Source organism: Taudactylus pleione, unplaced genomic scaffold (genome assembly GCF_031769625.1).
Source record: "Taudactylus pleione unplaced genomic scaffold, aTauple2 ptg000093l, whole genome shotgun sequence".
NCBI lineage: Eukaryota > Metazoa > Chordata > Amphibia > Anura > Myobatrachidae > Taudactylus > Taudactylus pleione.
The window spans coordinates 41,262,501-41,281,742 of NW_028284495.1; the positions used below are offsets into that span (position 1 = coordinate 41,262,501).

Consider the following 19,242-nt stretch of genomic DNA (forward strand, 5'->3'; position numbering starts at 1 on the left):
CAAGAATTAAGCTACAAAATCCTCCCTAATACGACAAAGACAACTGGCATACGCAAATAAAAATAAAATGGCTTAAATATAATCTGAGAGTGAGCAAGTGAGGGAGTAGGCACCAAAAGAGTGTCAGGTGTAACATCCACAAACAGCCAATCACAAGTGATTTTGCTAGTGTTAGCGACTGTCTTTAATGTGCGCTATTTGTGCCTGCTTCAATTGTGTGACGATGCCCTTACTGTACTTAACCTATGTGAGAAGGCCCCTTCCTACCCTTGTTCCTGTTATCACATTATAAAGATTTCTGCATGCTAGATGCATAGAGGATGGTAAGCGCACATTTGCATGCATTCGCTTTCTAAGCATACATTGTGTAAATCTACGCAAGAAATGCTAAGGCGTCTGACATAATACACATTAGGCATCAGCCTATTCGTCTGTAGCTGTGTATAGTAAGTTGTTGTTTATGATCAATTGCGGATGATGGCCTGCTTTGACACATGCTTGTGAATCTTTTGTTCTTCTTTTGCCACTTAAAAGTTGGAGATTTCTTTTTTTACTTTTATTTAAAAAACAACATAAGCAGCTCTCATTAAACACATCTACTGTCTATAGGCAAGGGAGGATTAAAGTGTGAAGGTGCGGATCCACTAGCAGATAGTGGAACGACAGTACAATTGTAACATTGTATCGTAGAGTCGTTCCTCGTCCCCTGCAGTGCCTACACTGAACGATATGTCGTTCAGTGTATGCACCCTCACTCAACCCTGAGCATGGTCAATCTGTCGGTACCAGCAGATTAACCAGCATGTTCAGGCGATGATTGATGTCGGAAACAACCAGCGGGAGCGCGCATCACTGGTCATTAATTTGTGCATGATTAATGAGCGATTGAACAATATCGTTATATTGCTAATTTTAATCTGCAAGTAAAACACCCGCCTTTAGAAGCTGAGCTTTGGTGGTGTATTCTAGTTATCCTTCTGGTCAATATGACCCACACAAATCAGACACCAGCAGTAAATTCTTATCATGCATCATGTCTACCGTACCTGGCTCTTGGGATATCCCTAGACTTGATCCCATGTAGAATTGACAGGCGTGATAAATAATTCTGCTACAGATACAGGCACAAATGTCGATACCCAAAAGATTAGCTGTGTGTCTGGTTTCTACGGCCACCGCACAATTCTAACATGAACATGGTTGAACAGTTCAGTGTGATGTAAAACAATGAAACATGTCTTGTATGCAGTGATAACTTTCCATTCATAAAACAGGAATTACGTAATTAATTATGTTTTATGACAGATGGAAGGTAATGTGTTTTTACAAATATAAAACAGCAATCCAAGATGAACAATGTCAAGTACATATTAAAAAAAAAATGAATAAATTATTTCCAGGAGGAAATGGTAAACAGAAATGGTAAATTTAGGCAGTAGGAGCAGCTTTGATGAAACTGCTGCTGAAAACATGAGTTGCACTAGGTCACAGGTTCTCAAACTCGGTCCTCAGGACCCCAAACCGTGCATGTTTTCCAGGTCTCCTCACCGAATCGCAAGTGAAATAATTAGCTCCACCTGTGGATCTTTTAAAATGTGTCAGTGAGTAATGAATACACCTGTGCACCTGCTGGGTGACCTGGAAAACGTGAAATGTGTGGGGTCCTGAGGACAGAGTTTGAGAACCACTGTATTAATTTATAATATATTCGTATATAGTCAATTACACATACAGAGAAAGTGGAGAAAATATGGTAACTCTACAACACAATGTTACAGAGGTAAAACTCAACAAAACATGAAAGGCATTCGACAATATTCCACTGACATCCAGGCAAGTCTTCTTGCATCAGTCCTTCCACATGTAGGAAATCTACATTGGTCTGATAATACATGACCTTAGTGGAACTAGATTCTCAGTATGCTGTTTTAACAGATTTTTTTTTTTACATTCACGGGGCCCAATTTATCAATGAGACATACCTCCCTAAACACTCACCAAAGGGGTTATATCAGCCTTTCAATATTTAACAGACAACGGTAATCTAAGATTACCGCTGTTTGTCACTGCATCGCTCTTACCATCTTTTGCTGCTGGGACCCATCTGTTGGCAATGGGGACCCGGCAGCAGCCTTTCCGGCTTCAGCGAAGATTTCCAGGCACTGCCAGGTTCTCGCCGGGTTAAACAGTCATTTACACGCGCAGACGGACCGTCGCGTCAATCACATGATATCGAATCTAGTCATTGGCTGCGAAAGGCTGCCAGAAACTGAGCGGAGAACCCTGCCTATGAGGAGGACGTCGCTGGACCTCACCGGCAAGGTAAGTAATGATGAATACCAGTAGTATATTAGTTTGCATCACTGCGATACTAAACAAAATATGACGCTGGTATTTAGATTTGTTGTGAAATGAGGCCCTAGAGTTGAAATCTCAAACACATGAGCATGCAGCCAACTGGCACGAACTACTACCATCAATATGATTGTTCTTCATCAATGGGTAACATACCATCGATGTAAACCACCAATGGTACCATCAATGGATAACCTACCGATGGCCATCCCTAATCAGAATTACTTCATAACCTCCTCAGTCATGTCCTCGTCCTAGATCTTGGTGATGATGCTAAAGCAGAATTCAAAAGACATTGTATAATGTCATCCTGCCAAGAAAGGAGTCCTCCCATTCATCATTTCTTTATAAGATGGCAAAGATTTCATAGTGCGGACCATCACCTTACACATGTGGCATACATCAGCACATGGGGAAGGGGGGGAATGTATCGAGCCTTGGAGAGAGATAAACCGGAGATGTTGTCCAAAGCATCCAATCAGCTTCTAGCTGTCATTTCATAGACTGTGCTAAATAAATGACAGTTACTCATTATAGAACATTCATACCCACTAAGCATGTTGACACCTACATGGGATAGCATCTCCAGTGAAACCCATGCGTGTGAACAGAAATTGGGGGAGTCAGAATGACAACAGGGTTATACAAGACAAACATGAGGCAGGCGGAGAAGACCCTACTTCTGAGCGCTTACATTCTACAGAGGTCAGCTTTCTGGAACCCTAAAAGAGAAGGTTCTCAAATGGCATGTACTGCAATCAGGGAATCCCAAAACCAACTGCTGGGAACCCACATATTGTCCTTCCTTTAACTACATCTAAGTGAGTGGTTTTCTGCTCACGGGTAGGCCTGGGTGCACACGGTCAGGAATACTATAGGGGATATAGCCGCTGTCAGAGTCCTCACCACATTAGTCTCAAATATGCTGCTCCTATAGAAACATTCATTTGTATAAACTCCCTATGTATGCAGATGACAGTGTAATACTTTATACCAGCTGAGTTGGAATGTTTACGTGGAGGTAGAATCTCTAGATAGACAGGCATCTGGATAAATATGTATTTAATATGCACTATAGTAACTACATTAATTATCCTGATATTACATTCAGACGTAAGCCATTCTGCTGCCAATAGCGTTGATTACCTTCATGACATTTTTATATGAATGACGAAACTCTGGCACCTCCTTTTCACTGGCATCCTCATCCTCATCCAAAGCATCATAACCTTCATCATTGCTGCCGTCGGTCTCATCCACGTTAGTCATATTATCAATCATCCGCTCCAGAGGGGGGCTAAGCTCTCTCTCCTCATTGTCTTTCAAGCCATAGTCAAGTGCTTTGTAAATGATGATTCCAAGCGAGACAATAACCTGGAATGTGCAGGAAAGTAAAGACACTAATGTTACTCGTTCATATAATAATAGCCAAAAGCATAGGCAACATTTTCTTTTCTTTTTTTTTTTTTAAACTTCTGAATAAATTGTAAATATTGATAAAGTTGTCTCCACGTTTAGTTAAATGAAAGATTATTTTTAGTTCACTTTTTTCCACAAACATAGCTCAGCTTGTGGGCTCTGGTGCGTAGCTTGTCACTCTATACTATTATACAACATTTTTAGCTCCTGTCTGTTAAGCAGATTGTGTGTCTGCAAGATAAAAGAGACAGCCACTGTGGTCCTGTTATGCACTAGGTTTGACAACAAAGGCCCCAGGCTTGCCACGTATTAACAGACGCAATTCCTGTTTTATGCTATGGTTTTTACCCTACTGTATACAATTATGGTATGCTGTGTTTTTTAAAATATATATATATATATATATATATATATATATATATATATATATATATATATACACACACACACACACACATACATATATATATATCTCATAGTGTGATGCAGTGGCTTGCAAGAGTATTCACCCGCCTAGGCTTTTTCCCTTTTCCGTTACATTACAACCTGTCATTTATTTTTATTTTTTTATCTGAATTTTATGTGATGGATCTGCACAAAATAGTCTAATTTGGTGAAGTGAAATAAGAGAAATATATTTAAAAAAGAATCTTTATGAATAAAACTCTGAAAATTGGCATGTGCATATGTAATCACCCCCTTTGCTATGAAGCCCCTCAGAAGTTCTGGTGCAACCAATTACCTTCAGAAGTCACATAATTAGTGAAATGAAGTCCACCTGTGTGAAATCTAAGTGTCACATGATCTGTCAGTATAAACACACCTTTTCTGAAAGGCCCCAGAGGCTGCAACACCACTAAGCAAGAGGCATCACACCATGAAGACCAAGGAGCTCTCCAAACAAGTCAGGGACAGAGCTGTTGACAAGTACAATTCTGGGTTGGGTTATAAAAAAATATCCAAATCTTTGATGATCCCCGGAGCACCATCAAATCCATCATCATCAAATGGAAAGAACATGGTGCCACACAAACCTGCCAAGAGAGGGCCACCCACCAAAACTCACAGACCGGGCAAGGAGGGCATTAAACAGAGAGGCAGCACAGAGACCAAAGGTAACCCTGAAGGAGCTGCAGAGTTCCACAGCAGAGACTGGTGTATCTGTGCATGTGAGGACAATAAGCCGTACACTCCATAGAAATGGGCTTTATGGAAGAGTGGCCAGAAAAAAACGACTACTTAGTGATAAAAATAAGACAACACGATTTAAGTTTGCCAAAAGGCATGTGGGCGACTCCCAAATGTATGGATGAAGGTGCTCTGGTCAGATGAGACTAAAATTTAACTTTTCGGCTACCAAGGAAAACTATGTCTGGCGCAAACCCAACACATCCCATCAGCCCAAGAACACCGTCCCCACAGTGAAACATGGTGGTGGCAGCATCATGCTGTGGGGAAGTTTTTCAGCAGCAGGGACTGGGAAACTGATACTAGTAGAGGGAAAGATGGATGGTGCTAAATACAGGGATATTCTTGAGCAAAACCTGTTTCAGTCTGCCTGTGATTTGAGACTGGGACGGAGGTTCACCTTCCAGCAGGACAATGACCTGAAGCATACTGCTAAAGCAACACTCGAGTGGTTTAAGGGGGAACATTTAAATGTGTTGGAATGGCCTAGTCAAAGCCCAGATCTCAATCCAATTGAAAATCTGTGGTCAGACTTGAAGATTGCTGTTCACAAACGGAAACCATCCAACATGAAGGAGCTGGAGCAGTTTTGCCTTGCAACTGTAATTGCCACAAACGGTGGCTCGACAAAGTACTGACTTTAGGGGGCTGAATAGTTTATGCACGATGAAGCTTTCTGTTATGTTGTCCTAAATGTTGTTTGATTCACAATATAAAAAAAAAAAACCACAACTTCACAGTTGTAGGCATGTTTTATGAATGAAATGATGCACACATTCAAACAATCCATTTTAATTCCAGCTTGTGAGGCAACAAAACATGAAAATGCAAAGGGGGTGTGAATACTTTTGCACGCTGCTGGATGAAGTTATTACTTTAATGACTTTGTGATTGTGGAGTAAAGCTGCATACACACACAACGATTTTTTTGAATGATTATCGTTTAACGATAATAGTTTGAAAAAATCGTTCACTTTCTGAGTCAAATGATGAACGATTATCGTTCATGCGCGTTCACGTTTGTAGTTTAGTCAGACTTGTCAACTCCACGATTTTCATTAAGGGACTATGCAAAAATCGTTTGTACTTCAAAAAAATCGTTCATTACACTTTAAAAAATCTGATAGAAAATCGTTGGTAACAAAATCGTTGTGTGTATGCAGCTTAACGTTATCGTTCAGATCAGATCTGAACGATAACTATTTAAAAAATCACTCAATCGTTCATATCTGAAGGTAAATCTGACATATCTGTCAGATCTGTCAGATGAACGATTTGAACAATGCGCGTTCCCGATGGTCAGATAACGATATCTGACATCTGATGTGTTTGCAGTCAGACTTGGACGATTCCATTCATTTTAATGCAGTCAAAAATCGTTCAAATCTTTGGTAAAATCGTTCAATCGTTCATTTGACAGACCTGACAAATCTGACCGTTTGTATGCGCCATAAGAATTCAACAACCCATTAACCCAAGAGGAAGGCAGAGACCTGGATAATTACATAATACGTGCTGATATAATAGCACTGCATGGTATGCATACTTAGCATATAGGGTGTGTGTGCAATTGGATAAACATATCACGCTATGAGGCGCTTGTCTTTCACTTTTTGTTTTCTATGATTTTTGGGAACCTCACAACAAGGGTCCATTTGGAAAGACTACAGCTGCCACTGTTGACATCAGGACCATAGTGGAGGACTATATTGAACTATTCTATGAAACAGAACGTCTGATTGGTTGAGCGCTGTGACTAGTACCTTTTTCTGAAATATATATATATATCTATCTAACAGCAAGGAGGACTACCTGCCTGTAGATTGCTATAATAGTTATGAACTTAGGCCCTCATTCAGAGCCGCTCGCTAGCGGCAGTACGCTCGTTCCGAGCGATGTTCGCACATCTGCGCATGCGTACGGATCGTTATACGCATGCGCGAACCAGTCAGTGCGGCCGAAATTCATGTGCTCGCAATATAGCGAATGCCTGCTATTTTGAGTGACAGAATGAGGCGTATGTGGGTGGTAACAGGGGAAGGTGCTTGAAAATGGGGAGTGGAGATCCGAACGCAGGCGTGCTTAAAGGTCAAAACGGGCGTTTTATGGGTGTGCATAATTAATACAGCAGCGTCATTGACCACGTCACTGGGTTATTTTATAGCCAGAACTGCTCGCAAGATTGTGGTAGCAAAAACCAACCACAAGAATAGCGAGCAGTTCATACGCTGGTCGATGTACTCGATTAATCTAATAAATAGCGGACATGACGTATGGTGCGAGCGGCCAGGGGGCGTTTTTAACAAATAAACGAGCGTATGTTTTGCTCGCTCGTTCAGACTTAGAGGTGTGAACAGACTGCAATTTGCGAACGGATCATTTGAATAGCCACCCCTTGTTTTTGAACGAACGACCGCAAATAGCGAACGGCTCTGAATCAGGCCCTTAGTTATCAACATGCATCTAACACAATTGTTTATGCAATTTAATGTGACTGGTAAAACATAGAAAAGAAGGCATTTACAGTTCCCCATAACCACATTTAGCCGCAATGGCTTATTTTACTTTTCATCTCAACTGTTTCCCTTAGAAAAAAAAAAAGGGATGAATGTAAACAATAACATAAATGAATATTATCCAATATATACACAAATATCTCTCTCTCTAAGGCTGTCACATCTCCTCACTACGTAAGCCCCAATGGCTCCCACTGCAAGGGAGATAGGGGCAGCCTTAGGAGGGGAGGACAGGCCACGGGTTTAAGTATGGGAGGAAGGGGGGAGGTCGGGACGGAGCGGCGGAAATGGAGTGGGGGGTCCATTTAACTAGAATATACGTGTGTCTGTGTAAACACAGATAGAAAACATTAGAGCCCACAATAGACACACATTACGTACAGGGATTATATATTTATGAATACAATATGAAGTTTATAAAATGTCTTAATATAAAAGTGTTGGTTGGAGACAGCATGTGTCACAAGAACAGATGGTTAATATGAAAAAATGGCCACCTCTTGGTCAGGTGATCTGATTCTTATAAACACATCTTTTGTCTTCCAAGTGTTACTACAATCAACCAGATAACTCTGTATTTACAATTGCATCGTTCAGAGCTGCCCTCAGGAGGATTAGACATCCACACAGCCTATCTCGTGGTTAGATGGGTGTATGTTCTGATCACACGCACAACTATTACACGCAATACTGCAGCATGTCAGATCACATTTCTATTGTGTATTAACAAGGAAATTAAAATCAAAACATATATAAATACTTGTGAGATTATAGGACAACAAATTTCTGGAACAAAAAAATAATTTGTTGAATATAAAAGTCTCCTAGAGGTGTATGATTAAATGAGAGATAATAAAACTGCTAAATGTCTGCTCTTTAAACCATTCTAACCAAATTCCCCATAATGTACATTCTGCACCAAAAATAGAATCTAGAAGAACAACATACTGTACTTCTGCGAGCGCTAACCTAGACACACCTGCCGTTATGCACACTGTCAGTTCAATGAGTCATTGCTTTAATAAAGAGCTCTCAACTTTATGGCTTTCAACGTTATAGAATACACTACATTTTCCTGTTGTTTAAATGTAAATAATTAGGTGGATGTATTATCTGAACCATAGAAAAGGCAAATGACACAATAAGCAATAATTCTAACACCTAATAAGAAGGCAGCCTCTTACTACTGTATAAAAAAGCAACAGAAGTGCACATCTTTATACAAATGCCATCAGCAGCTCACCACTTCCGAAATCATGGAAATATCATTAACAACAGGTTTATTTTTATTGCACTGAGCAGGAGTCTATTCGATGAAGTCTGATCTGATAATGACTTCAGAACGCTCCGATATATTTGTGTACGGTACCAAAGCTAAATAGGACTTAACCCAAGTGCTACAACATTAGGAAATTCCTACCAGAACTTAAGATGATCCAAAATCTCATGATATAATAGACGTGGTTAATGGCACACAATAATTGGAGAAACTAAGGTGTATATTTACTAAAGGTCAATTTTAATTGATTTAACAATCGATACAAAATATCGATGTTGTGTTTCGGGGTTAAATCACACATTTACTAATACTTAAAAAAATCAAATAAAAAATTGTGTGTTAGTAACCGTGTAAAATCGACCTTTAGTAAACATACCCCTAAGGATTAAAATATGATCTGCAATCAAGTAAGGAAGTAAGGGAAGATTATGGGATCATGACTACAAGAATATATTCAAAATTAAAATTCACCCTATAATCAAATAATGAAATACTGCTAATAATATGATGGTGAATGAACGTCTGTACGACACTGCTTTAACTTATTACAGGGAAACTAAGTCACACTTTGAAGTAGTGGATTCATGTATTTGGCACTCTGTAATGCGCTGTAGCTAACATGTGGCACAGCTTTGTCTCTATGATAGGAGTCATGCAGAGGCGCCAACACAAGACGCCTAAAGGTTTTTATTCTAGCTTAGAATATAGTTACAATGTCCAATGACAGCCTGATTTACAGTGGTTTTTACTGACAATCCCATCTAGCATCTGACCCATGTAACCTTCCATTACGCCACACTATGAATACTGACTTCACAGACATCAAAGTGAAAAAATACAATTCATTATTTAATTGCAGACATAAAATCCAGACAAAGAAGAGTCACCTCTACAAAAGCTAAACAATGTAATTGTATTGGAGATTAATGAGCTACTTTGTGTGACCAATGGCCTGATTAACTACAGATCGCAGCTGCAATTATGCACGCAGTCTGACTGCGAAGGTATGCTAATCCACTGCGATTAGCTATGCCGTCTCAGCACTACACAGGGATGCCCACCTTACCTTACACACATCCGTAATGTTTAGCAAGACTGTGACAAAATCGGTAACATCGAGTACCATTGCAGCCTCACGCACACCTCACGCACACTTGCACAAAGCTCTAACCTTACTCAGGAATTGCTAACCTCATTGCACGCTGAGTACTTAAGCTGCGTAAGGCATCGCAGTGGATGATTTATGCACGCCCATGCAACGGCGTTCGACTGCACTGGCACGCCTGCGATTCGCCAACCCCCTCCCCGCCAGTCACCACCCACAAACGGCACTTTTTGTCAATTACTCTGTGATGGGCCTGCGTAGTCACTGCAATCACAGTCCTGATCGCAATGGCCGGTTCACGCACTGCATGGCACGCAATAATTGGCCAATTGCGTGCGTATTAGCAGTTGCGATCCTTGCTGAATAAGGCCCCAAGTTCACTATAAAACAGTGTAAGTGTTGTACAAAAAAGGATTACAAAAAAATTGTGTATGATAAAGTCACAATTATTATTTACTGTTAGAATGTTAAACATAAGAATACCTAAAACCTATTAGGTTTGCCACATAAGTCAAAATATCACAATATCCCCATAAACAACATATAAAATCTAATAGGTCTACTGAAATGTAATTAAGTATCATTCACTTGTTTCGATTATATTTTTCAGTAGATAACACAATAATGGAATATTAAGCAGAACAATGAAGACTGATCCTTTATGTAAAATCGTTAGAGCTTATTGGTTTAGAAGGTTAATGCATAATGAAAATTGCCAACATTTTAAAATATATTCCAAAGGCACTGGTACTGATCAGGTGCATCGCATTAAGTCGTATACAGTACGAGTACGAGTAGAGAGACATTCAGGGACTACAACCCATGTTGTGAAGGATTTTGCATCTTACCTGTAATGGGATACGTTTAAGATGCCGGCAGTCGCAATCCCGACCGCCGGCATCTAGAATCCTTAATCCCGGCTAGGGTTAAATGACAGGCGTCTATAATCCAGATGCCTGTCATTTTCCCGATGCCGACATACCGGCATCCCGATCAAAGGGATGCCGGGCGCAGCAAGCGGACAGCCGCAGGGGGGGGGGGGGGGGGGAGGGCTAGGTTTAGACTTAGGGTTAGGCACCCCCCCCGGGAGGGTTAGGCTACGGGGAGGGAGGGTTAGGCACACCTCCCGTGGGTCTTAGGGTTAGGCACCCCCCCCTGGGATTTAGGTTCAGGCAGCGGGAAAGGGGGGGGTTAAGGTTAGGCACTTAGAGGGGGGAGGTTAGGGTTAGTCATCCCTAAGGAGGGTTAGGGTTAGAATAGAATAGTTTATACTTACCTTTAGACGATCGGGATTTCCAGCGCTGTCGGTCTGCAGCTGCCGGGCTCTGCTGTTTTGTCGGGCTGCCGCAGCCGGGTTTCGTACTGCCGGTCATGCGGCAGCCGGCATTCCATACCGAATGCCCTGTAATGTTGATATTTGTATATTCGCTGTTACTGATTACTAAATGCTAATTTATAAAGCCAGAGAATAACAACAGATAGGGAGAGAACTGTAACCAGAGTATAAAACAACAGGGATGGTAGTGAGCTAAAGGTGATACTGAAATCTAAGGACATTGCTAAATTCAAGTCTTTAAAATCTGGAACTGTCCCTGGAAAATAAGGACTCTGTAGCCCTCAGCAATGGCAGCCATGTGCCCAGTTTCCATTATATAGAAAGCCCCAAAGGACTAAGCAGTCAGTGAACACCAAATTATCAAGAGAAGCAGCTCAGTTATCTGTCAGGTGTGTACCCACCAGCTATGTCTTCTTCAAAGCAAACAGAGAGAAATGTGCATGTGTGCATTTACTGTATATAACACCTGCATTATAACAATAAACTAAATCTCTTCTCAAACTAGACAAAAATCTCAAACTATTGTGACCAGCCATCCGTAACCATGACCAAACAAGAACTTGTAAGATCCGGTAACTACTGCTGACAAGCCGCATTATACAATTTCATACCCATTTAATAATAATCCTTATGTATCACAAAACTTACTTAAACAAATTTGCAAGTTTTGGCTTTTAAAAAGCCTTATAATATTGGATTCTACTTTTTTTTTTTTTTAATCTAAAGAGGGCCAACCTGTTAATGTCAGCCACAAACTGTTGAATGGAAATTTTACTGCACAAATTAACCAATAATGACATTTGCTTAAAGGGTAAAAAGGGGATGTCCACACTTCGCTATTATGAGAAAGGGTCTTAGGCTGGTTACCCAATGTCATGAAAACATCAGTGACACTGTGAAACGTGATACCATTTGGCAGCAGTGTGTAACTAGCGCTTATACATGTAACCAGTGACAGTCATGTGGCCCATTCCCTGACACCATAACCATTTCCGCTTTTACCTGAGGTCAGGAGCAGTATTGGTGGCACAGCAGCAACTTGTGGACTCTGCCTGCCCTATTCATTTGTGTTCACTTCCAGTGTAGGCAGGCGAGTAGATGGCGTTTTGCCATGCTGAAAACAGTTGCATTTTTGCATTAAACACAGGTGTAACATTTTCAACTAAGACACAATATTACTGCTGTGTGTATAGGTTTGTGCAGGGACAAGTCTACCTATTGCTCCAATGCACACTGCACTGGGTGTACACACTAACTTTCTGTCTAAGGGGTCTATTTTCTAAGCAGTGTTAGGAGACAGAGTGAAAAGTGATAAGGTGCCAGCCAATCAGCTCCCAACTGTCATCTCACAGGCTGTGTTTGAAAAATGACAGTTGGGAGCTGATTGGCTGGCACCTTATCACTTTTCACTCTGTCTCCTAACACTGCTTAGTAAATATACCCCTAAGTATGGAAGGGACATGCAGTATTAATGTGTCGCTACGCTATAGTCAGTGACAAATCAGGTGACTAAGACAGAAAAGAGGCTAGGCAGCAGACTCCTTGGGTGTAACCAGTAAAGAAGAACAAAGATATTATCTAGTTCTCTTCAGGCATTTTAGAATTAACAAACTGAACTTTCCTTTCACAGCGGCCGCCTTTGGCTATGCAGCCACATACTGAATATAAATAGTCTTATTTCTCAAGTCTTTATTTTTGAGGCAATTTTATATAACAATACGAAGACAAAACAGGAATGATCTATTCAATTTTGATTACAGAAGCAATGTTAATATTTAAGTGGATTTGTGGGTAAAGGTGTCTGCGCTACCAATCTGACAGATCAAACTGCCAAAGGCAAAGTAAAAGAAATTAAGATAAACTTTTGCATTAGCAACTGATTTACTTATATAAAACATGAAGCTACTGAAACAGCTGAAACATTGGTGAAACACTGGCTTCTCAATTGTATCCTGCCAGAGCCACGTTATCAGAGACAATGACATATTCCTCTTCCACTTACAGCTGTCAGCAATGAAAGGTAATGGTTGAGCAAGAATCCATTTCACGCCCTGTGTCCATTGAAAGGACAATGTGATTATTACACCCAGAGAGCTTAAATAACTAAGATGTCTGTATTAAGGAGATTTACAGTGATTGCTCCCATTTTAGTCAGAAGGATAGCTCGCTTGTGTAAACGGAAATCCTAGCTAAGTGCCAGACTCTTGTTAGGCGTTTTAGAATGAATAAAATACACTTTCCCATAAGTACTACTTAATGGGATCACTCTAATCACTATTACGATTTTTTTATAGTGTTAATAAAAGATTTGTAAACCTTCTAAATTGTTAATAAGTGGTATATATATATAAAAAAAAAAAATCATGAAAATGACTTTCATGTGGTGCATTTGATCACTCACTGATTTTTACTAAAGGGTCAATATTAAATCTACTCTCACTAATTAATATCGCCATTATCAGTGCAGATCCAGAGCAGAGTATATACAGAAAGAGGAGTACCGTAATAACATCATCACTCCAATATTTTGTACAACAGCCCAGATAAGTAAGATAACTAGCACATCCAACAATACAAAAGGAAGAGGGTAAAAGCCCGAAACCATGTAAAGTGTGCTGAAAAAAGCCGGAAACCATGTAAAGTGTGATAAAAAAAAGCCGGAAACCATGTAAAGTGTGCTGAAAAAAGCCGGAAACCATGTAAAGTGTGCTGAAAAAAGCCGGAAACCAGAGCAAATGTATTGAAAAAGCTGGAAACCATGTAAAGTGTGCTGAAAAAAGCTGGAAACCAGAGTAAATGTATTGAAAAAGCCGAAACCTTTGTAAAGGCTTCAATAAGTTTTCTATTGTTTTCGGCTTTTTCAATACATTTACTATAGTTTCCGTTTTTTTCAATAAACTTTACATCAGAGGTTCCCAAACGTAGTCCTCAAGGCACCTCAACAGTTCAGGTTTTGGAGATATCCTTGGTTAAGCACAGGTGGTTAAATCAAATTGACTGAGGTACTAATTAAGTCACTTGTGGTCAAGCAGGGATATACTTATTTATTTATTTATTAACAGTTTCTTATATAGCGCAGCATATTCCGTTGCGCTTTACAATTGGAAACATTGATAGAACAAAACAGGGTAATAACAGACAGACATAGAGGTAAGAGGGCCCTGCTTGCAAGCTTACAATATACTTAAACCGATTGAGTATGGGATACCGGCGCTTAGAATCCCGGCAGTCTGAATCCCGACAGGGTTAGGATACAGACACTTGTCGGTCAGTATCCTAGCCATCTCTGCCAGATGCCTGAACCTAACCTCCCCCTAGTGCCTAAACCCAACCTCCCCCTCCCAGCACCCTAAACCTAACCCTCCTCCCTTAGTGCCTAACCCTCCCACTAATACCTAACCTTAATCGTCCACCTAACCCCAATACTTATCGGTGGGATGCTGGCACAGAGATTCTGACAATCGTCGAGATTACGGTGCCGGCATTCTAAGTGCCGGCATCTCAACTGTCGGCATTTTGACTGCATTCCCTTAAAACCAGGATTGTTAGGGTGCATTGAGCACAGAATTTGGGAGCCTCTGCTTTACATAGTTCCTGTATTTTTCAATACATGTAATATAATATCCGACTTTTTCTATGCATTTAGTATGGTTTGTGGCTTTTTCAATACATTTGATATGATTTGCGGATTTTACCCACACACCAATATAGTGTTGACTCTAGGTCCGGCGGCAGGCAGGGCACCAAACCTATAGTAGAGCTAGGGCACATCTGCATCGGTACGCGTCTGAAAAGGGGACATGTCTTTATGACGCATCCCCTTTTCGTCACTCTTGGGGGCGTGCCTGGCACTTACGGACTTGCCGGGTAGCCCCCAAGTGCCGTGGTCACTGTGAATGGATGCCGGGCGCATGTGCCCGGCGTCCATTCACTGGCGGTGACCGCTGCTCTGCCAATTTCCCCACCAACGTGACACTGCGGCCCGCGGGCGGAAAACAGAACCCGCAGGCTGTTTCACCAGGGCGCCTGAAACAGCCTAGCGGGACCGCTACCAATATAAAGCCTGCAAAACTAATCATGAAAAGTTTACTATTAGAGGGAAGCATTAAACAATCTAATTTTTTCATTTTTGACAATTTTAAAGTGATTTTCGACTATACGAAATCCTCTGCTATTTAAGACCCCCCTACCTCAAGTATACCTTTGATAGTGATCAATCCCACAGAACACCTACCATTAATGGGCGACAGCAACACAATACTAGTGCTCACACCCATTGCAGCAGAGTCGGACAGTGCTAACAATGAGAAGTAGGCAAGCAATTCAAACTTCTGCTCACTATTGTGGGTAGAATCAAGGTCCATAAACTTCATTAGTGAGAATAACCACAGACGCATATAGTGAAAACTCAAGAATACACCAGGAAGTATAAATCACACCAGCATAATTTCACAAAATAGGCTAATCAGTAAGAGCAGAGCGCTCCCATTACAATTCGGGACGTTCAGTATTTAGATTGGCCACCGACCCCGCAACCACATCACCAATGGTGGGCATCTCAGGGTATAGATTTAATCAGGAAGTCTATAATACATTATTAAAACACCAGCGTTCAATATATGTCCCCTTATGCTCTCCTATATACAATAAAAAACAAAAACATTTAATAGGGATGGATGAAAGGATCTACCTAGATACTTGTATCTCAAACAATTTAAGGTTATCATGTTCATGTATAAGTAAATATATATATGGGCACAGACTGTACAGTAGAGAATCACAGAAAAACAAAAATATGAAAAATAAAAAAAAAATTAATAAAAAAGTTTTCTTGAAAGAAAACACAAAAAATGTGGCCAAAAAGTTTACTAAGACTTATATAAGTTAAGCGCATTCCTCAAAGAAAAATCCCCAAGTGTCCCGGCTCACTAAGGCCTTTTAGCCATATTATGTCCAATTTATGTACCCACCTCTCTGTAGGAGCATTGTAGCTCTACTTCTGCTTTTGGTTGTACAACTAGGCCTATAACTATACATCGTAGAGATGCCAGCTGATGTAGCATCTCTATAAAGTGACAAGCCTCATATACTGTATGTGGACAACACAGACTGTGTAATGGTTAGCATTACTGCCTTACAGCACTGAGGTTGTGGATTCGATACCCACTACAGCCCTGTATGGAGTTTGTATATTCTCCCTGTGCTTGCATGGGTTTCCTCTGGGTACTCCGGGTTCCTCTCACATTCCAAAAATATACTGTTAGGTTAATTGGCTCCCAACAAGAAGTAACCCTAGTGTGTATGTGAGCATGTGATAGGGAACATAGATTGTAAGCTCCACTGGGGCAGGGACTGATGTGAATGGACAAATATTTTCTGGAAAATGCTGCGAAAAATGTGTGTGTGCTATATAAATAACTGGTAATAAATAAATAATACATGTTTGCAAGCCATTTTGTGAGAGGAAGGTCATCAATAAGAGCAACTCTTAATAGTGGTTAATCAGATAAACCGGTGGTCCGACACTTCTTTGAAATTAGCATCACTGAAATGTATGATATTAGTTGCAACTTATTCAAATCCTTTTTTCTTTCCCGTTTTATTTTTGAATTTAGTGTTCAAGAACGGTTTATTCACTTTTTTCCGATTTTTTTTTCTTTTTCTGTGCCTATTATAAATAAATATATATTTGTGTTGTGATCTATTGTATTGATAGGATATATGCTATTAAACATTATAATGGCCTGAAACTTCAATTCTTTGCACTATGTGACCATGAATATACTAATACCTCCCATTCATAGCAATCTTAAATCTTTTAGCCAATTTGAAAAAGTTGCTTGTGAAGATTAACTTCCTGTTTGCGCCCCACAGTGGGACGCATGGTTTCACATGCTCATGTTATGGAATGCAGGGACACTACTGCGCATGTTCCGGCTTGCGTTCCAGTGTGATGCGGCCGAAATCTCACACACTGTGGAGCCCGTCGGCTTGGGACGGATCTCCATCACTGGCCATTGTATATATTGAGTGGTGCCTTACCGATTTTGATATGGGTAGGTATGCAAACTGATGATTTGTTTAATTTCCGCATTGACCGCATCGTCAGGTTGGGCTGCATGTAGGGCCGACCTGATGATGTGGCTGACAACCCCACAGGAGCGCGCACCGCCCGACATAGTGGGTATACACTGCATGATTTGAACGATTTGTCATACCGATCTGTCGGAATCAGCCAAATCGTTAAAAAAAATGGCTAAGTGTGTCCCCAGCTTTAGGACACGGCACTCTGATCTGTGATGCAGTCAGGGGGTGTCTATTTACACCAGATGCTGCATTAGCATTGTAATTGTACGTTATTGCACAGTCACTTCCCTGAGGTTTGCAATACCATACAACTCTGAATCAGACCCACTATTACTGTGGCAACATCATAGGTAAAATACACCAACTTGAAACTGCGCTGGAAAATGGAAGTGTGCTTGGAATAGTTATCATGTTTGAAGGTAAAATTCTTCTTTATCTTCAGCTTTCTGGCAGATGCCAGCAGGTTTCATGAAAAAAATACTGGAGCTATATTCATTGTACCCTCTGTCCTGACTAGGATCTCTGTCCCAGTGAAAGCAAAATCCCCCAATGCATCTTACAGCCACCACCATGTGTCACATCATGTATGGTGATCTTTTTGTTATGAGCTGTGTTACTTTTATAACATTAGAAGGGAACTGGTATGTCATACCGCCGGACCTAAGCCCGGCAGATGAAATATCGATGCCAGCAGGAGCAGATCCTTACGGAGGTAAGTAAACCACCTAACCCTTCCCTCCTTAACCCTCCTTTAGTGTGGCATAATCCTAACCGCCCCCTAGTGCCTAACCCTAAACTCCCCCCTGGGGTACCTAAACCTAACCCCCCCTCCCCACACCCTAAACCTCCGGGGGGGGTTCTTAACCCCCCCTTCCCCTAGCCTAACCATAACCGGGGGGTTTCTAACCCTAAGTTCCCCCGAGAGCCCCTAAACCTAACCCTCCCCCCTGCGGCTATCCGCTCCAGACTCCCGGCTTACCTACGATCGGTAAGCCGCACGTCGGGATTTCGGCGTGGGGCTGATGATAGGCGTCGGGATTTAGATGCCTATCATTAGTCTCTTTTTACTGTTGGGAAGCCGGTGGTTGGCATTTCGACCGCCGGCTTCTAAACTACATCCCCCATTAAAAGTTTAACCCTGATCTCCAAAGACCAGAAGACATTTTCCCAAATGGTTTGAGGTGATTTAACAATTGTTTTTTGCTACATGTAAATGTGCTTGGGCAGGGTTGCACGATTTAAATCAAACAATTTAAATCAAATGATTAAATCATGATTTAAATCAAAACGTTAAAAAACTACAACTTTTGCTTAGAAAGAGAGAAATGTAGTGGACAGTTTTTTTTTTGTTTTGTTTTTTTAAGCTCAGCTGGGGCTCACAGATGCCTACTTGATGACTAATCTACTTGAACCTAGGTACAGGGGAAAAAAGCTTAGTCCTGCTGAAACTGAGAATGCTATAGAGTTTGCTCATGCCAATAATCATCAAATAATGCCGGTCATCATCAACATTCGTGCATCCATGAAACAATTTGTACCATATATATGTTTGAAGTGGACACTTTACGCCAATGTATTGGGATAGCAAAATGGCTACTGACAGCCATTTCTATTCATGGTTCTTATGTGTGTATCAGGCATGAAATGGTACAGGAATGTGGTAAGCAGACATGCCATAAATCCGCAAGGCGTTGTCTACTGCGATGTACGCTTGCGTTAAGTTTTAGAAAGTCCTTATCAGTAGTTAGCCAATAATGTAGTTTGAAGTAGATTTATGCCCATATTAGTAAGAGTTAGATGGGTATGCAAGTAGAATAGTATATAAGCAAAGAACATAGAAGCTGCCAGTGGCCTGCCCTATGCCTGGACTAGACTGCAGTTAGTGGCCAGGAAATTGTTAATTCCAGCTCTCCATTCTGAGAGAGGAGGCTCCTGGATCGTGTAACCATCTTATATT

The 19,242-nt window shown here is 40.9% G+C and overlaps 1 protein-coding gene across 8 annotated transcripts in view; it reads right to left on the reverse strand.

Annotated features, from left to right (window-relative positions):
- SPIRE1 (spire type actin nucleation factor 1) overlaps nucleotides 1-19,242 on the reverse strand; it is a 204,623-nt gene that overhangs the window by 107,631 nt on the left and 77,750 nt on the right. For all 8 annotated transcript variants that reach the window (XM_088469713.1, XM_088469712.1, XM_088469715.1 and 5 more), the window contains exon 3: nucleotides 3,502-3,729. In XM_088469713.1, coding sequence (XP_088325839.1) covers nucleotides 3,502-3,729 — 228 coding nt within the window. The remainder of the gene's footprint in view (nucleotides 1-3,501; nucleotides 3,730-19,242) is intronic.